General features: G+C 41.6%; 1 protein-coding gene across 3 annotated transcripts in view; it reads right to left on the bottom strand.

Moving 5' to 3' along the window:
* LOC109626997 (putative uncharacterized protein MYH16) overlaps positions 1 to 23892 on the bottom strand; it is a 54042-nt gene that overhangs the window by 4516 nt on the left and 25634 nt on the right. For all 3 annotated transcript variants that reach the window (XM_020083298.2, XM_020083301.2, XM_020083300.2), the window contains 13 exons: positions 22717 to 22862; positions 20123 to 20213; positions 10147 to 10203; positions 5524 to 5610; positions 4891 to 5136; positions 4680 to 4797; positions 3239 to 3366; positions 2242 to 2438; positions 2029 to 2161; positions 1730 to 1946; positions 954 to 1090; positions 486 to 589; positions 45 to 237 (listed from right to left, as the gene is read on the bottom strand). In XM_020083298.2, coding sequence (XP_019938857.2) covers positions 45 to 237; positions 486 to 589; positions 954 to 1090; positions 1730 to 1946; positions 2029 to 2161; positions 2242 to 2438; positions 3239 to 3366; positions 4680 to 4797; positions 4891 to 5136; positions 5524 to 5610; positions 10147 to 10203; positions 20123 to 20213; positions 22717 to 22862 — 1854 coding nt within the window. The remainder of the gene's footprint in view (positions 1 to 44; positions 238 to 485; positions 590 to 953; positions 1091 to 1729; positions 1947 to 2028; positions 2162 to 2241; positions 2439 to 3238; positions 3367 to 4679; positions 4798 to 4890; positions 5137 to 5523; positions 5611 to 10146; positions 10204 to 20122; positions 20214 to 22716; positions 22863 to 23892) is intronic.

Here is a 23892-nt window from a genome sequence, read left to right as displayed (position 1 = left end):
CACAGCTGTAGAAGAAAAACCCACTGGGATCATCATCGTCATACTTTGATCTGCTGCTGCAGCTTCTTGCTGTTCTTGCCGAGCTCTGTGTTGTTCTTGGTGAACAGGTCCACCTGCAGCTCCAGCTCGTTGATGTCAGCCTCCAGTTTTTTCTTCAGCTTCAGTCCCTCTGCTCTGCCTTTCACCTCCACGTCCAGACTGGCCTGCAGGGATTCGAGCGCCCTCTGGTGGACTTTTCTGAAAGGTGGAGCGAGGGATGAATGGACGAAGAAAGATGGTTTTTCTTAAAAAATAAACCTTACATGTGTTGCTGCACTAAATCAGGGTTTGAAGAGAGGAAGGCTTTACAGAAACAGGTCTTACCTGCAGATATAATGTACTTTGAAGAAGGGAGATAGAGGACAGGGTGAAAAATATTGATGTTAGAGTGTTGGAGAGAATCAGTGCAGTGGATGAGAAGACTGTCACAGAGGGAGATGAGGTACCTGGCAGCTTCAGTCTCTTCCTCCTTCTCCTGCAGTCTGCGCTCCAGGTCTCCTTTAGCTTGAGACAACTCCAGCTGCAGTCTCAGCACCTTGGTCTCCTCAGCCTGGGAAACAATAGAGACCCTTGGGTGTAATTCTCACAGTAATACTTGGAATTTATGAAAAATATCTGGAGAAAGCGGTCTGTGCTCAACTTAACACTGAAACTGGATTCCTAAATATATAAATGACCTCCAGCTAAACCCAGGCACTGGCTGTTACAGTGTTTTAATGTTTCTGGACACTGTTGTTCTCTGAGTCACTTGGAGATGCCATGTTTTACCTGTGTGGTTCCTCTGGTATGTTCCCGTCTACATGCTATAGTTCATGTAAAGTGCAGCTATCCTCTTTTACCTCAATCTCAACTTGTGTTGCAAACATTCATTTCATAAATGTGTCATAACTTCCTGATTTACTAAAGCTGTGTACCTCCAAGGCTGCCTCAGATTCCTCCAGCGAGGCCTGTAACTCTTCCTTCTCCATCTCAATCTTCTTCTTTGCCTTCTGAAGCTCGTGGACGCTCTTACCTCCGTCAGACAGCTGGTCTGTGAGATCAGCTATCTCCTCTGTCACACAGAAACATATACAAGGCTCAAGAAACCATGATAACTATAAATCATTGTTTGCTAGAATTTATTACAATTTGTCAGTACTGAGTCTTTTAAAGGAGCCGTTTCATGAAGTTGTATCTGTAGCCAAAAGCCAGATTGACGTGTGCATTATGTATGAAGCTGGTGCCAGGTGTGATAGTTGGTGAGGTTTGTGAACTTCGGAGAAAGTTAAGCTAAGTTAAGATGAGCCAGTAGCTTTGAGGCTTACATCTGGACCACACTAGGCGCGTGTGTGACGACTGCGTCACTGCTCTGTTGTGTAAAAAGTAGTCCTAGGTACTCGACTAAGTGAATTCTATGGTATGAAGTCATGCATCTTCTGGTCCTGGAATAATGATAATAAAATCCTTGTTAAAACAAATGAATGGATTCATTCAACTTAAACAATAGCATGCTTTTACTTTGAAACCGGTACTGGAAGGGACATATTCGACAGATATAGAATTTGAAACTGTGTTTAAAGATATTTTGCTGTATGGCCGCTCTAACCTGATAACATTGGCGCTGAAATGAAAAATAAGACTTTCTGTCACGCCAACCCCAAAATGTTTAACTGCACCCCCACGTCCCACCCACCCATGTGTGCAGTCATACCCTGGTAGGCCTTGCTCTCCCTGCGCTGAGCCTCCAGCTGCTCCAGAGACTCTTCATGTGCCGTCTTGAGTTTGAAGAGCTCGCTGGCGTGCTGCCTGCTCTCCTTCTGGCAGCCCTCCACCTCGGCCACCAACTCCTCACACTTCTGCTTCCAGTCTCCGAGCTGCTTCTCCAGGACCCGCTGCTTCTTATCCAGCACCTGGCCGCAGCTGCCGACCTGGAGCACGGAACACATGTTCAAGGATAACAGACAAAGAAGAACAGACAACCCTCTGTGTGCCGTGTGTCTGCTGCTCCACCTTCTCCAGGTCCATGCAGAGATCCTCCACCTCCCCCTGAAGCCTCTGTTTAGTTTTCTCCAGCGAGGAGCATTTGGCCTGCGTGGCTTCCACGGCCTCCTCAGCCTCCTGGAGCCTGGTTGCCAGTTTCTTCCTGTGACACACACGTCATTTAACGAGTGAGATGCAATCCAAGTTTTAAATGTGGCTGACGACAGCGTCAACACAACGTACTTGGCTTCCTCCAGCTCGTCAGCGTGCAGGATGGTGTCAGACTCGTGTTTGGTCTTCCAGTGCGTCACCTCACTGTTGAGTTTGGAGACGAGGCGCTGCAGTTCCTGTTTGCTCTCCTGCTCCTCCTCCAGCTGCTCCTTCAGAACCTCGCACTCCTGCCGCACTGAGCTCAGACTGCTGCTGACCGCCTGCTTAAACTGGCAACAACACCACAGACACACGTCAATACATGACTTACACTACAGATGTTTTTTATCTCTGCCAAGGAGGTTATGTTTTCACCCCTGTCCTTTTTTTTTTGTTGCCTGGTTTGTTTGTTTGCAAGCAGTAATTACACGAAAACAATGAGATGGATTTCCAGGAAACTTGGTGGAAGGATGTGTCATGGCTCAGGGAAGAAGAAGATCAAGGAATTTTGTATTACTTAGATAGTTTTTTGACATGTTTACCATTTTCCCAGAGAATAATTCCTGGAGCTTGATGAAATGAATCTGGCATATTTAGACAACTGATATCTCGAAGTGTGTGAAAGTGCAGCCTGACGGAATTTAAGGGGACTGTTGGGCCTTGGTTGATTGGTTTGTGAGTTTGGAGCTGATCCAGATAAAATTACAGATCTAGTGAGTTTCAATGTGTTTTCATAGGGTTTGGTGCAAATAAGAAAATATGCACGTTAATAAACAGTGTTAGGAATTATTATGTTCATATTTGATTTTCTATCCGTCCATCCATTATCTATACTCCCAGCTGAAATTGATAGGAGACGGGGGACACCCTTGACAGGTAATGGTGTATGACAGGGCTGATATATAAAGTCACATTCACATCTATAATTCAAAGTACAATTAATCTAATCCCCAATCTGCATGTCTTTGGACTGTTGGAGGAAGCTGGAGCACCTGGAGAAAACCCACACAGACACAGGGAGATGTGCTAACTCCACACAGAAAGACTCAGAACCTTCCTGCTGTTTCGATACTGAGCTGAAAACACCGACCTTGACTTCCTCGTCCAGTTGTTTCTTCAGCTCCTCCACTTGGGTTTGGAGCAGAGTCTTGGAGCGTGCCAGCTGACTGGCTCTGCTCTCGGCCTCCTCCATCTGTCGACTCATGTCTGCGTTGTCAGCTGACAGGATACACAAGAAACAGCATTTGAGGCACTGCAGCGCACACACATCAAAACACATTTTAACACGTCAGCACATCCCAGACCCTCATATGTTCAACACAAGCAAACAATGAAATCTGTGTTTGTGCTTCAACAAACTGTCACGTTACATAACATTGTGTCATGTGCAGAGCACCTTGAGGGTGTTGCTCAGAGGTTTTAGTGGTGATGTGTCAGGGGGCTAAACGTCTAGCGGCTGTACAACAAAAGCATGGAAGCATTTAAATCTAAACACATTTGATCTAATATCAAAGTATGCATTGTGGCTAATATAGATTCATTCAGAGTCATTTCATAATTGATAAATTTGATATTGTACGCTAAGATTATTGTTGCAGCTTTCAACTTTTTTTATTTTATTTGTTTGAAACGTACTACACACCTTTCTGTGTTCTGCCATGACTACAGTGAGAGACATGTATATGTATATAATAGTTTTTATTCCATTCATATTTTTCTATATTTTCTATATTCCTTACACTTAAGTATTACATGTTATTTATTACTTACTGATGCCTATTTTTGACTCTTGCTGCTGGAATATTTCAAATGTCCCCATTTGTCTTAGTTTATCTTAACAGCGAGGATATGTATCTGGGTTTCAATGGTGATTCTCGCAATATTCCCACTTCTCCTTCGAGATATTAAAGTGCACCTGCTGTTTTCCTGTCTCTGCTGTGCTGATTCCATTTCCTCTAGTTTTTTCCATGTGAACCCAAAGCCTTAAAGTTCAAACTACCTATGAGTCTCTCCTACTACAGAGAAAAACTGTGACATGAACCTCTCCTGAGAAATAATTTAAAATGTGTCCACGTAGGATCGAGGGTTGGAATTTGATGAGAGTTAAGAAAGTAAATTTAACAAGGCTTAACAAGATGCTCCACATTCCTCTTTCTAACAGATATTCTGATATCCCTCCTCTTACATGACAAGGAGCCTAAAACTACAACTTTTTTCACATAACATAACGACTTATTCGAGGAGAATAGAAAAGAATAGAAAGCTTCTATTCTATTCTTCTTGAAATACTGCAAGATCTCAAAACCTCAACATGGCCCTAATCCTTTCCTGTTTCTTTTTCCATCTGTGTTTGTCTCGCTCATAGAAATACGACGACCTTGCACTTTTTGGAAATGTTCTCCAGCTTTCCTGGAAACGAAAACAAATTCCACCAAACATGAATCGGTTTGAATGATTTAAAAATCTAAAGACTGAGTATGAGATCCAGAACGATGGTCAGAATTCAGTTGATGAGTCTAACATCATTGTACCTGTGAGTCTGTTCTTGGCCACGCTGAGCTCAGTGAGCGTCCTCTGCAGGTCGTCTCCTCTCCTGTTGGAATCGGACAGCTGCTCCTCCAGTTTCTTCATCTGGCTGTCCGAGGACATCTGCAGCACGGCGCAAACACACCAGCACACATCACGCCAAAGTCACAACACACTTGTCTTGGTTTAAATGAACATCTGACAGCAGATCTGGACCTTGGCTTTCTGCAGATTGTCCAGCGATGCGACCAGCTCGTCCACCTCCATCCTCAGGTTCTGCTTCTCCTTCTCCAGCTTGGCTCTGGCCCGCTGCAGAGCCTCGCACTGCTCGCTCACCTCCGCCATGGCGTCGCCGTGCCGCTTCCTCAGAGACACAGCCAGAGCTTCAGACTGGACAGAAGACTCCTCCAGGTCTCTCCTCAGACGCTGCATTTCAGCCTCACGCTTCTTGTTCACTTCCATCTGTTCACGTAAAGTTCAACAGTATGTTTGCGGTGTTGGAAAAGTTGCAAAAGTTGCAAGTCAAGAACTTGATGTGAATGATTGATCTAAATGTGTTGCTTCTAGTGTCTGAATGATTCTGGTTATTCAAATGTACTGTATATATGGCTATTTTAAAGTCAAAATACATGTGAAATACATTTTTTAAATACCCCCCAAATTTTATATACTTAAAAATATGTCAAATACATCTTTGGCTTATGAAGAAAAAAGTGAAGCCACAGCTGTACTTTGTATTTAGTGCTCATTAGTGATGAGCAAAAGCCACTAGAAAGCATGGAGCTCTCTCTAAAGAGTGTGTGTGTGTGTTTGTGTGTGTGTGTGTGTGTAAGACTGTATCCAGTTTACCTGAGAGGCTGTGACCCCTCCTGCTTCCTCCAGCCGGTCGGTGAGATCGTCGAGTTCTCTGGTGAGATCTGCTCTTTGCTTCTCCACCTGACAAACACAGAGGTCAACAGTGAACAGTCCATATATATAAAAAATATATATAATTGTGTACGGCTCCCTGCACAGATGCTTTAGCATCAAATCCTTCTCATTATGAAATTAATTTGCATATTCAGGCGTGAGGTGCAGCAGACAGAGACAGGAAGTGACGTATTAACCCCGCTGCGTATCATCGTATCATCGTCAGCTCTTATCACCACAAACTCTCTTGTCATCTTCGTCTGTGTCTTCTACGTGTGTATCAACGCTTCGCTTTTTGAGCGGGAGATATTTGTTTATCTCTGCTATGTTCACACATCAGATTCTCCTAACGTTCTATGGACTTTAAACTAAGAGGCCAGGTGGATAAAGTCCGCAGAAACAGAGGAGTTTCTCTCTCTGACATTTGCGTTCACACACATGCTTCAACTCTGGAGCATCAGTGGAGTTCAGTGAATGTCTGACAGCAGCTTATTAGTTATTACTATCTTACATCAGCATCAGCGCCCAAAAATCCAATTCGTTCATGCTGTAATTATTGTGAAAAGATATCACATTTCAAAGGGGTCCACCAGTATAATAACACTTGATACCATACATCCAATGAAAAATAAAATACACAAATACAATATTCAAAGCTACAGAAATGTTGACAGTCCCGCTTGCACTCGAACATGGTACAGCACACATGGAGACAGTTTAAGATGAATGCGGGGCCATTACACGCACAAACGCTCTGGAGTTTAAAGCGCTTGTTGTTTTTACGACAACCTTTTACAGCTGGTTTAAAGACGAGTGTAGCTGTTGAGACTGGTCTGTAAAAGCTGCAGTCTCTGGCCTCCCCTCGTAGCAGCAATGAGCCATCAACACACCTCAGGCAGAACAAGGGAAAACAGATGATACTCACTGGGGGCCTCTCACACACACATACACACACGGCCCAAAGACCCTGCCCTACCCTCTGTGTCTACAACCTGGCGCTGCATTCAGGGATAACACTGAGCGCTCGGCTCACTCATCGCTCGCCTCGGCTCCACTGAGTCAACAGCTCCACTGGATCGGCACCAGCCGACACCGCTCGCTCCCATTCACATGCTAATGGGGGGTCAGTGCTCCCAAAGTGGGAGGGTAGATCCATCTTTATTTGCACAAGGGTGTGAAAGATTAGGAGTGTTCCTCTGAGCAGTGAGGGCCAACAGGCCAATGTGTGTACATTTGATGTCAGTCCACCCGTCAACTCAGCCTCCAGTATGACCGAGGTATTCCAATCTGATCTGAGCTATGTTAACACCCGTGTTTTCCTGACAATTGACAAGGTGGGATGAAACGATTGTGAAGGTGCATATCTGTCCATTCATCTAAATCTAAAGGTGGCGTATAACAAAATGTTTCTGTTATTCAAAGGTTAGGATTTCTGAAACACTTTTTTAAACCTTATTTGTTGAATTTATCTTCACATCCCGATAGCCATCAATAAAAATTTAAAAATTAAAAAAGATGTGGCATGACTGTAATAAACTACCAATCATTTGGTAAATGATGCATAGAAGAAAATGCAAGTGCAGTTGAGTTCAGCCCTCTTCTTCATACGATGTGTGTGACACATCAACAACAAAATCTTGTCAAAGGAAAAATGTTTGATTCTTCTTTTAAGCAATACAACAGATGAGTAACGTCAGTGAGGAGGGTGAATGAGTGACCTACTTTGTAATGTAACACAGGGATTGAATACTTTAAGGGTTAGTTCACACAAAAATCTTGAAAAACCCAAACACATTCCTTTTTTAAAATGTCATGTTGAGGATAACACACAACATCACAAAGTCCTTTCTCTTTGGAGGCAGAAATCTTAGACGCACCAAAACGATCTGTTTGGCAGGAGACAACATTTTCCTATTGTGGTTGGTTATTCTGTTAATGAGGCTGTAGTAACAGAAATGTTCATGTGAAGAGTTGATAAAATAATAATATAATCCTATTAAATCTGACCATGATCTCTATCTCAGCCAAATCTAATTTATCAAATGAAAATGAAGGAGTATGGATGCTGTTCACACTGGATCATGTCATTTTTTTAAGTTCCAGGTGGGAAACCCAAAGAAATAACAAGGATCTGAGCATCTGAGGGGAAATAGACATTTTACACATGGTGATTTGACTCATTGTTGGTACAAAATAATTAACCAAGTTCCTGTTTTTGAGCCTCATAGAGCAAGCTTGCACTACAGCATGTTGCAGGGCTCTTGGGAAAATTAACAGAAAATGTATTGAAACATTTATCATAAACATTTATAACCTAAGCAACTTAATCATGCTCCTGTTGGATAATGGTTATTGCTTTCCCTCTTGCATGCATTCACAAAAAGTCAGTTTGAGCTAGATTAATTTTGCAGTGTGCGTTGTACTGTACCTTGCCGCATTTCCTCCCTCCTCACCCCCCCGCTGAACTGCACTCACTTTACACGTTAGCAATAACTACCAACACTAATCAGATCACTGTGTGTGTGTGGGGGGGGGGGCACCAAATAATTGTCCACTAATCGTGATCGAGGAAGTTTGAAAAAAATGGGGATGTTGATTTGATTGCCCATCCAATTCAAATAAACTGATATCTGCCTTTCTCTGATAGATTACATACTTTTGAAAGCTGTGTGTGTACGTGTGCATGTGTGTGTGTGTGAGACCGGCTGGCATTCCAGCCGAAGGAAGATCCCATGGAAAATAGTGCTGTCTGTCAGCCTCTATCTCCTGATGTTATCTACCCTGTGTGACCTGAGGAGCAGAGCCTAACAATAGGAGGCCTGTCTGCAGCAGAGGTATGTTAGATCTGAGCTGCTCTGACGACGCAGCGCTGCGGAACAGATAAAGACGTGCGTGCCTCGGCCTGCCTCTTTCACCACTCCGTGGCTTTGGGGACCGGTGGGGTGGGTTGGGGAGGGGAGACCCGGCTCCTGCACCATTAAGAATACCACCCAGAGTGGGGAAGAAGTGTGCAAAACACACCCTGGGGCCTGCTGTCACTCTATTCAACACTCAGGGTGAAATATGTTCCTTTTTGCATTTCTGCCCTCGCCTGCTGTAACATGGGAACTGGAGTCAGCTCTTCAGGGACGACCTGGTTCTGGGGCTTAAATACACACGCGTTTGAAGAGCGTCTCCATTGAAACAACACGCACTTGAAGCACTCACCTTGGTGGATTCGTTTTATATGAAGCAGGCGTGCTGCGCTGAAACCCTTAAATATTACTGAAATGTGTTGGGAAAAAAATATCCTCTTGTTTCGGGTTTGCTTCTATAGGAGCAAGATGAGGGGAATACAAGAAACAGAAGGTACCAGTGTGTGTATGTGTGTGTGTGTGTGTGTGTGTACTTTTACTTTATTTGTGAGGACAGACCTTACAGAATGAGCACATTTTGAGAAAGTAAGGACATTTTGGACAGTCCTCACTTTGTCAAATTGCTGATAAAGACGTGCTTTAGGATAGGGTTAAGCCTTTAGTTGTAATGGTACGGGTTCATGCTAGGTTAAGTGGATAGGAAATGTATCATGACAAATAGTGTCTCACAGATATCTTTGTGAGGACCAAATTGAGTGTAACAGGGCTGTTTGGGGTTAGGACAGGCCTTCAGGCTTTGGGTAAGGGGCTGGGGAGTGTCCTCACTAAGATAGAAGTATAAGTTTGTGTGTGCATGTGTGCGGGTGTGCATACGTGAAAGAGAAAGTTTGGGAAAAAATAAGAAAAAAGGATGTTGGGGTCCCTCTACGCCTCTGGGGTTTCCCTGTACGTTAATCCGAAACACAAGGTCTCTCCCCCCTGAGTTTATTATCACAGGTGCAGATGGTTTGGGGTGATCAACACACGTATCCCACCGGCTGCCAACACATCAGCCATCTTTTTTCTCTTATTTTTCTCTCTTTCAGTGTTTCCCTTCTGTCAGCAAACGGCTCTGCACACCATGCCATGGGCCCGAGGGTCACAGCCGACCTCCTCTTGTCTGGCCTGCAGCCTGAGTGACAGATTTAAGCCTCATGTGCTTGTTGTTGCATTGTGGGAGAGGGGAGATTCCTTAAGCCAATGAGGTAATGGCTGTTTAACCACACGTATGGGTAAGCAACCGGCTGCGTTGTGAAAGTTATTGTTCATGTACTTGCTTAGTTACTACATACTCCAGCAGAGGGAACACCACAGACCTCAGACAAAAGACTGTAGAACTCTCTTCTCCAAAATCTTTGACTCGAACCAATCTATCGGCCACTTTCGGATTTGAATGCGTAAAAACATAAACGAAGATGGCGACACTCAAGGAAATCAAAATTTGACCCTTTATGTTAAGATAAAAAAAAAGCAATGACACATCATACACATGTGGGTAATATGGACACAGCTTGTCTTTAACGACGAATTTCTGTCCCTGATGTCGTGTCCACTGTGATTCACTACTGCCCTGACCAAACGGACGCAGGATACGCAAAGCAGCCATCTTGCGTGCACATAATAACAGCATGTACATTCCGACCCTTACAGCTGTGAAGATACACCATACCTTGGCTCTCATGGCGCGCTCTGCCTCCAGCTCCTCCTCCAGCTCCTCAATGCGGGCCTGAAGAAAGGAGAAAAAACAGACTTGGATGGCAAAAACAATAACAGTCTGCTTTCACTAAAATATAAAATATGAGCAGGATATGTGAAGTTTCTTTTCCAGTAACTCTATCATTCTGACAGAGCAAATGGGGCGTCACCTCCGCAGACTGTTTGCTATTTCAGGGCAACACTTGTGTGTGGTGCGGTGGGGTTGTCTCGTTCACTCTTGCTTTCTCTTGGGATCTGGCAACAACGCCTCTGGCTTTTGCCTCAGGTAGCAATTTAGAGCAGGAATGTCTGCGGCCACCGTCATTATCTGTATTCTGACTCAGGGCTGGGTCTGCAGTGTCCAGTCAGTGAGACCCACAAACATCGTTGCCATTTTCACGACATTCGAGGAATTTGAGTATTGTTTTGCCGTCCTCTCTGTTTTACAGACCTGGATTGAAGCAACATCTGACGCACATTCAAATCAAAGATTGCTGATAGTTTTATTTATTGTGTGCATTTTATCTTTATTTATTATAACTTATTTTTATGAAGTTACAATAAAAAGATCCCTTGATCTGATGCAGTCGATGTTGCATATTTTGTAGATTATTTTTTATGTTTAAATGTGGTTTGTAAATTTGGCCCAGACACTCTACTGTTAAGCTTCAGTCCAAGTGAGGTCACTACAACAAATTATTTTATTTGTAATACAACATTGAACAAAACAGAAAATAATTAATATGTTTATATTATGTGTGAAAATCCTAAATATAATACATTCTGTATTATTATAACCATGTTATACCATTTACAACTGTGTTATTCACAGTCAATCATAATTCACGAGTTATGTAATAATTATTAAATAACTGGCTTATTGATGCTGAATAGAAGGGATCTTGCAAATATAGCCCCAATTGATAAGTACATTTTCCCTCACATACTGATGTAATACTCTAAATATCAACATAAAATATGATTTATGTTACTTTATTCACACTGAACAAAAGGCTCTGACACTGTAAAACTGTCAGTAGTGGGAAGTAACTGACTACATTTACTCAAATACTCTACTTAAAGGTCCAGTGTGTAAGATTTAGGTGAAAGGGATCAATTAGCAGAAATTTAATGTAGAATAATCCTCATGATGTTTTCACTAGTTTGTTTCATCTAAATTGTATGAATTGTAGTTTTCTTTACCCCAGAAAAGGCCCTTTATATTTAAATACTTTATATTTACATTGAGGGGACCATCTCTACGGAGGCCGCCATGTTTTTTACATTAGTCCAGACTGAACAAACTAAACACCTTTTGAGTTTTTATGACAACTGAAGCTACCACAGGTTTGTTTTCATGTTTGGAAGGAGAGGGTGAGGTGAGGGGTGTTCAGCTATAACATGCAATTTCAACACGAGATATCACTAAATTCTACACACTGTAACTTTAAGTACAAAATAATAAGTAATAATATCTCCATTTCCTGTCACTGTATACTTGAGGAGGAAAATATTTTTTTTACTTTTTTTTGCTCTGATTCACTTGACTTGCTTAGCGTTCAACTCCAAATGATGCACTACAATAACACATTCAAAAACACAATGCATCCCTAAAGTATGAAAATATGATGTTGTAGTAAGACAAACCACAACAGCACGATATGCAACTTGCATACTGACGCATAGGCTATGGTGTTAGTCATTTCAAGTGTTCTTAATATTTATGTACAAACGTACATCCTCAAGGTAATCTTTACCATTGAATAACATTTTAAATGCAGATCCTTACAATATAATGGAATATTTGTTTAATTCTGCTTGAAATCTGTGTGCACTAACTGATGCTAATATGACTTCATTTGATTCCGTTCCAAAATTTAAAAACATCAGACCAATCTCTCATAAATAAATCACCAGCAGCACATATCCGTTGCACTAATCTCCTGCCAGCGCTGTGTTGTGTGTGCCAGTAAAGATTTATGGCCATTTTTTTCCCCAACATAGCTGCGATGCATCCTTCCAAGTTGTACCATGTTCTGCGCTATCTCTGGTTTCTATCTACGTCTCAGTGTCAGGAAGTGTGTCTGACATGGCGTGTAGCCCAGGGCCATTCACAGCAGCATCCCCTCCACACACTGATGTGGTGAAAGCAGCTCACCGGCTACACTGCATCCAAAGATCCCTCAACATGAAACTATTAGACAGTATGAGTCACAATAAACAAATAAAGAAATGATCCCGTGCTTCTGCTATAATTTGATTCATTCTAACTGAAGGGGAGCTAACCTGAACACCTGAGAAATATCCCAAAGGGGGACTCAGACATGTCTTAGCCTATCACCAGAAAGAAGACATGAGGCTATAGCCTTTTAAATCAGCTTTAAAAAAGAGTGAAGCTTAGACAGAAAAACAGAAAAAGTCAAACTAAAAACTCACATGCCAGCGCAGCACCTCTGCAGAGAGAACAGCCATGGTGAGGCAGCAGCAGCCCGACTGACTGACTGACTGTCCCGCACAGACACACAAACTCAAACACACACACACACACACACTGTTGATCCCCTTCGGCATTTTACTGTCCACACCCCCTCATGCATGCACAGCCTCTTTCTGTCTCACAGTTCCCCACTCATATGTCTGTTTCTTGTTAAATTCCTACTTTCCACAGTCTCAAAATAAATATTGTGGTTCTAATACGATTGAGACAACAGTGCACTAACAACGTTAAGATGTCTGAGCACGACAGCCTGGATAAATGCAATTCGGACCACTTAACTATTGCAGAGAAAGTTTATACAATGATTTTGTGCATGTTTCAAAATGAAATTTATTCTAAATGATCCCACATCAATGTTTCTACTGTTGGATCAATGTGGGGAAATAAGAAAATTAGCCCGTCATTGCTGAGGATGGTTGGAGGGTTTGATCTCCATAATTGTATGTGCTTAAAGTCTCTCTTTTTCCGCTGCACTCTAAAACTAAAATAATTGTCCATAAATTACAATCAGATGTGGCCTCATAGCTGATGCTCCTCAGTTGTATCAGAGGGGATGTACAGTAGCGTGGGCAGCTACATCCTGTCAGAGCACGACCCCCCCCCAATCCATGTCAGTCAGAGAGGGAAACATGGGCCAAACTATTTAGAAGCCCAGCCTCTGCACCCCCTGCTGAAGAGTCCACCATACTGTCTGCACATGCTCGCACACTTCAGGTCCCTGCACCGCTGCAGGACTCTACACGCTCTGTTCTTTTCAACGCCTTCAAACTGCAGCTCCCAACAGGAGGAGTTGTTTGATTGACAGGGTGATGAAAGTTCCTGTTGACCTGGTCAAAGCAAAGCTCTGTAGCTGACGACCCAGGTTCATGTCAGTGATATAAGAGATGACGTCGCTCCTGTTAACAGGTGCATAATGTACAGAAGAGATTTTTATGCAGAGACTTTTCCCGCATTGCCAAATACCAGTGCAGCACCTGTTCTAAACCTGCCGGTTCTCTTGGCCTGTGGTGATGCTCCGGAGTTACTACAGAGTTATTCCTTGTTGTTTGGGAGTCCTCCTCAAACACTATACGGTCACTTATTTCTTAATTTTTTGCATGCTGGACATTGTGTGTAGAGGTTTTTATGAACAGTCTATGCAGAGTAAAGTTGGATAACTTTGTGTTCATCCTACCTGGTTTATCTGCAATGCAGATTTTATAGTCAATGTAATTTTTCATTCATTGGATGTCAGCTATTTCAGAGGTCTGTTAACAATTGACACAATCTTCGGACACAGGTTCACAACTTTTCAAAAGAAAAGCTCTATAATTCAGCTCCATGTGAAGCAGTTCAGCAACAAAATTAACGGTTTGCTTTTACTTTGAAGACAAATTGCCAAACAAAAGGTGATTCTCTTAATGTTGTTGTTGCTGTTCAGTCCGTCTGACATTTCACCAAACTTGGCACTGCACTTGTACACTAAGAAGTCACATGTCAAGTGTAAAGCTGATAAGATGAATGGTTCATGAGATTGCATTCCACATACAGACAGGCAGACGTTTGTGGAATTAGTAGACACAATGAACACATTATTAACCTTTCAGTGCATTATTGAGTTTACAAAATGAAAACAGCTACAGGAAATGCATCATTAAGAGATACACTCCCTGATTCTCTTACAGTGCTCTATTCTGTTTCCACATCCCACGATTCACTCTCAGCTCGCTGCTGCTCTGGTAGACGTCAGCTGTCCACAGTGAGCAGGGAGGAGAGTTGGTCATTTGGGGACAGTGTTGGGTGTCATGTCTTCACTCACTAAGTTATAAAGGACCTTTTTTAAGCTTTAGCTAAGAATTTTTTCTTATGTATTTACATAACTACAGTAATTGTGTCAAGGAGGTTATGCTATCATCTTTCTGTTTGTGTATTAATAAGCAGAATTACACAAAACTACCAAATTACCACAAGACTTGGTGGAAGGATGTGATATGGGTCCGGGACGAATCCATTACATTTTGATTCAGGTGGAGCCAGGACAATTTTTTCACTCTCTTTAACATTGTGAGTATTTTTTGTTGATCTTGATGAAAACATTTTGCCATTTTTAGGTGACTGATATGAGTGCAAGTTGGTGCAGATCCTGTTTAGACATTGTGTTCCTGAAATTTTTGTACATATCCTTGTACAGACACTGTTACCAAGCCTGACAACTGAAATAAATAGCTCCACATAACTCCTCCTCAAGACACAAAACTGTCTTTAGCATTTTTTACTGTCAATTTTTAGACACAGCTTTGTTCCCCCTGCTCGTATTTATCCTAAACTAGACTAGAAATACAGTCAGATTCATATAAGTCAAGTTAAAATCAATAAACTACATTAATGTTTTACAGCTTTTTGCAGTTTGAATTGCAGGATCAATCACTTAGTGTAGTGTGTAAGTGTTGTTTGTGCTAAGCCTGTACCAAAGTGTTCAGTATCTGCACGAGTCATCTTGAAGTCATATCATTATATATTTATCTGTTGGTCAGAAACAAAACTTGTGTTGTTCTGTGTGTTCTGGATGTTTTAACAGGCAATGGCCTATTAAAATGTCCACGTTTTTATAAAATGATAACATGTCGATGTGTTTGTGGGTTTCTTCTTCTTTTCAACACATCATTTTGTAAAATAGATTTAAAATAAAAATTGACATTTTTTAAAAAACACTTTCAGATTCATGATCCAATCAGACTAATGTCTATTAAGCTCCATCTCAGAGAAAAAATGTCAGATGTTGCTAAATCTGGACAAATGAGAGCACAATAGCCTGCATGGCTTAACAGCAAAGGGGTGCATAAGGAAAAAAAGGCATCACCTGAAGCTTAGACTGTTATTAACACTGGGGCAAAATCTGATGGAACGCGTCCAGGGAACCATCTGGTGTAAACCAAACAGACTGCAGGGTACGACTGAGCTTCAGGGTTGTGATAACCCTTTACAGCTCTGTTACTTGGTATAACTGCTTTACGACCGTGTAATAAAACCACTAAGGAGCATGATGGAGCTGTTGTAAGAACTCCAGATAGTGACCCCCCGTCATCCTGCCTTCAAGCCAACTGCTTTGGATTACGGCACTCTGAAGAGGATGTGTGTCAGTGTCTGATTCTACGCAAACTTATGTATATATTCATGTGACCTTTACGCCAAAACCAGACAGTGGGCAACAGTTATGAGGGACAGTCCAGTCAACTGGCCAGCCACCTGTGTCTGCATACATGCACGCACACACTGGATAATAGTCTCATTGTGAGATAGGGAGAACGCCAAAGCTACAGTAAATGTGAAAATATGTCCAACCTCGAAGACACACCGATCGCCTTTCACTCCACAAAGACACTCTTTATTCTTCCCCTGACAAACCTCTGGGGGGAAAATCAGGCTCCCAGAGGCGTCGGCAGAGTCACCTGAACTTAGAAAGAGGTTCTTTCTAAGTTCCTCTCTCTCTCTTTCTTTTGCTCTCTGCATTCTCTCATAATTGGTCCATTGAAAAGACTGACACAGACCAAACACATTATCTACAGCATGCACCGTGTACACAGATGAAAGCTCTCAGACTTGTTTGATTCTATCTGGATGGTAGAGTAAGATTTCCAGGAAGCGCTTCAGTATAAACATTACGGAGACAGACTAAACACCAATAGGGCAAAGAAATGAACCTATCCTAATCATAATTATTCAATGACTTTGTGCTACAAGGCCTCTTAGAATCAGAAGACTTATTATGACCCTTTTTAAATGGCAGCATCATTGGTGCAACACCGCAGTGCTTACTGCTGTGGTGGTTTTCCACTGCACACACCAAAAATGTCATATTAATAATCTGTGTGGCCACTATTGCAAAGCTTTTTCCTTCATTATGTTGCTGTTTAAGGTTCTGTTGTTTTGTTCCACATTTAAGGCCACAGTGGTTTAGACAGTAGTCACAGTCACTGATGCCTTTCTGCATTTACAAAACCAAAAAGACTGAAAAAGTGTCTGAGGGATAGTTTGAAAAATGTGTGTTTTGGCTGTAACATAGCCGTAGCTAATGTTAGCATGCCTGGCTGTGTGGCTTATGATCTACAGTGATAACTGGTGCTACTTCCAAGCACATCATTAGCTAACTCAATTAGTTTGTGTCTTTCAAAAAACTGTAAGCAAGCTGATAATATGGACCGTGGACTGGGCTCTCAAAAGTGAGGCCAAATCATCTTGATCTCCCCCTGGTGGCTGGCAGCAAATAGGTCGTTAAACCCGCACAGTTCTAATAAACTCCAGAGCCAACCAAACAAACACAAAAAAAACCCTAAGCACTGCACAGGTTTTCACCAACCTCTGACCTTTGACCGAGCACAGGTCAGCGAGGAGGAAGGACATGTGCCAGGGCAATACGGCACAGTGCGAGGACACCAGATGTGCAATGTGCGCCTCGTCAGATCCTGAAGCAGCAGCGGCAACCACCTTGCAGCAGCAGGTCGGTATAATTCAGTACCTCTGAAAGATGGCGTCTGTCATCTGCAGTAAGTTTGGCTTTCATCAACTACTTGATGCTATTAGAAAGTAGTGAAACGTCAAGATGGACAGCTGAGACTGACTTTTTTTTTATTGGACCTTGATACCACGTCATGGCTCAATGATCTCCACTGTGCATACTTTGTTGTACAGTGGAAGAAAGTGGAGATACATTTTCGATTGTCTATTTTTATAGACTCTATGGTATGATTGTATGTATGTATGTAAGGTGTGTACATAGCACAGGTAATGCTCCATATAGTGTGGATTATATGAGTTGTTTATCACTTTAATTTTGTATTTTTGTGTGATTGTATGAATTAATCAGACCATTCTCAACACATTATGTAACTAACCTCAAAATGGCTACACGGCATTCAGGTGTTTGACTGACAGGGCTTTGCTGAATCCCTGGCTTACATTGAAAAGACCAACATGTTACACTTGTGTTTTTCCACAATGGTAAATCCAATTGTCTGTTGTGACAGAGATCTGTAACCACAACAGACATCTTCATCTTTGACTTCTACATGTGTGACACCTGAAATATTTGTTTTCAGTTTTTGCCTTCGTATCATTACCCTTTTAAATTGTGTATCTTGTGTAAGTCCCAAGGAAACTGCTGCACTTAAATGAAAAAGAAGCATTTCATCATTGTCAAAAGTCGTATTAATATGTTATGAGACAGCTACTCCCAACTTCTTGATCACTGCCCCACTAAACACATGTTTTCGTTTCAGTTACATAAAGCCAAGAAGGTGTCAATGACTTCATGCTGTTTGTAGACACTGGATAAAGCAGTGGTGATATGGATATCAGTCAGTATCCTAATCAAAACAATCAAATGATCCAACATAAAGTCATTTATTCTGTTGCCATGGACACTTCTAGGTAAGCAATCAGAAACAGTGAAATATTGAAGTCTTAAAAAAAAAGAGAGGGATCCTAACTGACAGCATCGTATAGATGCAGGAGATGGTTATCAGTTTGGATGTAGGCGGTGTGTTTTAACCTTCTCCTGACAGGCATGGAGCTGTGAAGTGACTGATCCAATCACAGAGCAGCGCCCAGCGGCTCTGCTGACAGACTGGTATGTATCCTGGAAGCTATAGCTGAGCTCCCTTAATGTCCTTTTAGGAAACAGATTTTCATACATTTACCAGTCAACATTAGAGGTTCTCATCCCAGCCAAATATTATTCAACTGTTTCTGGTCAAAGGGAAACGTTTGCGTCTTTTCCAGGTGAACTTTCTTGTAGCTTTCTACCATCAGCGCCCTTTATGAACTTACATTAGTCTTGAAATCCAGCTGCAGGTTGAGCTAGATTGTATCAAGGAACTAGCTTATATTGGATGAGACGTGTAATTTTGCAGCTCTTTGAAAAATTTCATCACATCTTCTCAAATTACAGGCTGCAGATGGAAGGCACATACCAGTCCTGCTGCCTGGCAGATGACTATCAAGCAAAAAGAGAGTCTTCATGTATCCTCTGCATTTGCAGCAACAGTTCATTCCTAAGTGGAATACTGACTCTGTCTGTCTCTCTCCAGCTTATTCTGGAATTTCATCAGAGTGGGTTTGCATGTTTCACAGTTCCAAAAAAGTAATTCATCTCAAACTTTCGGTTGTTTGTTTGACTGAACCAAGCAATATTAACTTAGGCTTCCTCAAAAACTCATTTGAGCTTGGATTCATCCCGTTACCAGTGTGGAGGTACTGAAAGCAAACTGCTTAAACTGCACTGAACTCTGGATATTCTTCCGAAATTCTCTGGAGGGGCCGTATGTGAGAACGCAAATGTTTCGTCTGTGGAGGTGGCTTGGAGAGCACCTTCACCAGAGGATCAATCAGTGCAGGTGAGAGCCGTTGGCTGATTGATCCTCTGGTACAAAAGGCAGCAGCAGAGCTGCCTCAAGGGACACACACAGAGGACTCAGAGCTAAGAGTTAGACACACGGACAGAGACTTGTGGGAGAGACACTGAAACTGCTGGACCCCTTTAAGTTTTGTTTAATTTATGTTTTCTGACGTGTGGTAAAAGTTAATAAAATATGCTGAAAAGCAACTGGTTTTTCTCTGGCTGCTGTGGTGAGAGCCCCGTGGCATGGTCAACTGCCACAATGCCTGAAGTACAAACAAATTCCACAGCAACTGACTCAGACATCTCAGTATGCAAAAGAGGAGCATGTTGACATGTAGAAGATGCTAAAGATGTTGACTTGGAAAGAAAGCTTTGGGTGATATGGACCCAAGAATGTCCAGACCCAATTTTGTGAACATTTTCCAAACATTTTTCAGTTTCGTGTCTGAAAAGCTAGATTGACTTCGCATTACATGCATAAGGGGGCGTGTTCTTATCATTTCCAGCTCTGTAGTCTTATTTTGTCATCACCACAGTCGGTTTGTATGATTCACATTTCAAAAAAAGTCCTTATTCATGTCACACTGCCTGTTACACAGACCCTCAGTTGGTCCTTTGACTAAAACAGACAGAGCTTTGGTCTCCTTAAAAACTTGATTTCTTCAAAATTTGGGAAGCCTGCCCTGACCAGTGTGGAGCTTCTGAAAGCAACCACAATCCATATAAAAAAACCAATGGACAAATAATGATGTAACAAGAAATAAGAAAAATAAGCATCATAAGTTCCCCTTTATGGACTCTATAACTAAGTTTTCCTGTTTTTTGTGGTGAGGAAACATAAAATGAGCTCATTTGATTTTCTAGAGTTTGAATGGATCTATCTGCGCCAACTGAAGCCTCAGAACATGACTCCAGGTTGAACCTTGACCTGGTCTGGCCACCTCAGCAAAATTCAACAGACTTCAACTCCTTACAATCCTTGAAACCATTCTGTCTGCGTAGTGCATCTTGAAAGATTGACTACTGGAAAGCCTCAGCCATGCACCATCACACACACTAGACAAATACTAAACTGACCTGTTGTTCTTTGCTCTTTCTCTGCAGTCCAGTGTTGAGGGCCTCCTCTGCTTCTAGTTTGGAGCTGGTACTGCTGATCTCCAGTTCCTTCCTTCACAGAGAAGGAGAGATGATAAACACAATCAACATCATGCACTGAAACCAAATCAGTTCAAAGACTGAAATGTTACTAAGCACAACAACAAATATTTCCTTTCGCGTCATATTTACATTTTCCCAGAGTTCATGGCTTTCTTCAGGAGAAGGAGTTTGCTGAAACTCCAGTTAATATGAATCCAAAATTGAGCAAGCTCAATCCATTTAGAGGAACCATGAGATGGGCTTGAATATTATCATTATTATTAGCTCCATCATCAGCTCAAATTTTCTATTTATCTGTACTTACTTTGAATTATAACCAAATTCCTGCAAAACTAATTCCCATCAGCCTCAGCTGTGCACTCTGACAGTTGGTTACTGCAAGGCAAAGTATAGTGAATGATTCAATTTGCTCTCTTATTATTCAGGGCAGATAGCAACATGTTGGGATTGTAGTGGGTAGAGGGGGGAGAGGGGGTGACTGGACTGAGGAGCAGGCATTAATAAATATTGCAGCCTCCCACAGTGCCTTGGGGCAGCTTGTCTCTTTCCTTGGGTTAATAGATAGGATTGGTGCAGCTTCCCATTCAGTCCATAGACAGCTGTGGACATGACCAGATGTCATATGCATCAATCGACAGCATCACATGTGAGTGATGTAAATGTCTATAGCATACAAACAAGTTGAGAAACTATATATTTATGCTAATAAATAATGTAGGTTTAAAACATACATTACATTTTCTAATGTTTATATCTTTGTTGTGTAATCAACCATCTTTTCATTTGCTACTTCACAAGTTAGGGAGAATTCCATGGCATGTTCATATTTACAAACCAGTATTACCAATTAATAGGAAGGACAATTAAAGGGAAAGGACACTGTAGGCTACTTTGGCACATTGGTGCTTTTCAGCCAAAGGTTAACGTCAACATGGTCACAAGGACTGTTGAAATGCTAAATGAAAAGTTAAAGGGGTAATCTTATGTGATTAAAAACCTTAATGGATCATGAATGTCTGCAAATTTCATTGGATAGATGTTGAGATTCTTAGGGGGGCTTTCCCACCTTCCTTGCTTGGTCTGGACCTTTAGACTTTTCAGCTGAGTCTGAGTCGGGTGGTCTCGGCCCGGATCAAAAAAACCATGGTTTGGATCATTAGCAGTTGGAATTTTTTTGGAGGAAGTTTGGATTTCCAGACCAATTGCAAGAAGTTGAGACAGGATTAAATATTAGCAGATGAAAAAGAAGCGGGATCAGCGGCTCGCTGATTGCTGTCAACAATGAGGATGTTAATTTTGCTGATAAAACCATAACGATATAACTCTGGCAATGAAATTAGCAAAGTGGACCAGTTCATTAATTTTCTCCATTCAAACTGAAAGACTACTACTATCCAATAAAGTCAGCAAATACTACATGCTGCTGTCAGAGGCATGCCCCACTCAATGTCAAGTATAGGAAGACACAGCCAACGTGTGAATGTCATATAAAAGTCTTTCGTCCGCTCTATGAATTACAACGTGAAACGATTAAATGCGAACAATGTAACAAAGACATTAATCTGGGTTTGGACCATGGTCCAGACTTCCAGATGTGAAACTGCCGTTAAATGTTCAGTGTGCAGGATTTGGTGAGTTTAGTGAGTCCCCCCTCAACTCACCCTTCCTTTGCAAGAAAAATCTACTGTGGGCGTCACTTGACATGGTTGGTCCTTTCTTTGCTATTATAGAAATATGCTGGGTTCTGTGGAACAGGACTCACTCCTTATGTGGATATGAAAGGCTCATTCTAAGATAAGGGAAACACATTTCTTAATTCCCATGATTATACACTTATAAAAACATAATTCATTTATGCTAGTAAATTCCCCTAATCCTTCACACTGGTACTCTTACTTAAAACAGTGAAAGACTCACACCAGTTGATTGTTACTTTTATTCGGGTTTGTCATCTAGGAACTGTGGTTTTGCAAATCGTTAACTATTGCACTGAATGAGATAAAGTTTTGACCTGCTAGTTGCACTACACAAAAAGTCTGAGGATCACCGAAACCATTAGGTTTTATCCTCTAGGGATTATGAATGTCCAAACCAATTACACTATCTTGAGTGTCAAGGCAATTCAGTAAATCTCCAAAATGTCAACCTCGTTGTGTTGCTAGAGGAAAAGTCAGAGGATCATGAAAGTCGGTGGGATTCATCAGCTGGGACCTTGAATGTTAGAACAAACTTTCACGACAACTCATCCAAAAAGTTGTTGAGATCTTCCAGTCTGGTCCAAAGCAGAGAACTGACACACACAAACATTTCCATTCCTACTGCCACTTTTCCAGCATAGTTAAAAAGAGATTTCACATTGACCAACACCAGATTCAATTTCAGCTTCAAAGCAAATATTTGCTGTCGGCTCAAAGACTAGTTGGGCTGAGTGGGACATTCTACTCTTTTGCTGCCCACTATTGAAATGTGCTCTACGTTTTTCCATACTCTAAAATCTAAGATATCTGACTGACCTTTTGATGAGGTCCTCCAGACCACTCCTCATCTTCTCCATCTCTCCCAGACTGTCCTGAGTGGATCGGCTGTCACCCTCCAGCTTTCTCCTGCTCCTCTCCAGCTCACCCCGCTGATGATGCTCCTGCTCCAGCTGATACTCCAACTGAACACAGGCAATGACGGAAAGGAGAAAACTTAGGATTCTATGATCATAATGTCATGCAAGTGCAGAAAGTACAGTTCAAAATGATTGAGGTTTTGAAGACTAAAATGGGTACTAATATCTTGAAACTATAATTTCCAGTAGTTCAAATATTTTGTGCCACTAATCAATATCTTTTATATCGACCATTTATTACATTTGACCATTTTATGCATAAAATTACATGTATTCAATGTCTCTCCAGATTTGCCAAGGCCTATTGGCTAACAGGGTTACAATTAAGTGGAATAATAATATAAGTTTCCATTCCTCATATCACTGTTAAATAGTTGGTTCTTGGTTCTCTGTGTTTTTGTTAGATGCACATGTTAGACTAATATGATCTCAGAGTGGTCTCTAATAAGAAATACTCTGCCTCTGATATGATGTGACATTTAATCAGTTACATTTCCACTGTTGAACCTTTTGTTCTTACTGTTAAATGTTTCCTTGTAACATAGTAAAAAAACAGCGTTCTCATTTATTTCGTTTCATATTTGTGACCCTAACAAAATGTTCCATTCCCTTTTAAGAGCTATTTTGGTTTTCACCAACTTCCATGAAGCAAAACTGTCTCTTTAGCTGTTAAACTTTGTGCACTTTTTAAAACAGGTTGTGTGCTGTGGTTGTATGTGAGTATTTTCTGTAAAAGAAGCCCATGGCTAAAAATGAGGTTTACAAAAGCAGTGAGAAACAATGCTGAACCACAGCAGCAAGTCATGGGCCGTAAAAACACAACATTGAACTAAAAGTGCTGAAAACACTGCTGAACTGGGGCTGCAGATTTGGGTTATTATTGTGTGGATGGGTCAATAGGTGCAACCCATTCCACATAGTCATTTGATCCATTGTTAAGATACAATTAGTAATGAGCTAACAGTTAAGCTTTAAGTCCACATTAAATACATTTCCCTATAACAATGCTGATTTCAGACCAGTGCAGCGTTTCAGCTCAATATCAGAAATAATATCTGTCCATACTAATGAGCCT

Source organism: Paralichthys olivaceus, chromosome 21, assembly GCF_024713975.1.
Source record: "Paralichthys olivaceus isolate ysfri-2021 chromosome 21, ASM2471397v2, whole genome shotgun sequence".
Taxonomy (NCBI): domain Eukaryota; kingdom Metazoa; phylum Chordata; class Actinopteri; order Pleuronectiformes; family Paralichthyidae; genus Paralichthys; species Paralichthys olivaceus.
Note: the sequence above shows the minus strand (reverse complement) of the source record. Positions and strands in the feature narration are given on the sequence as shown.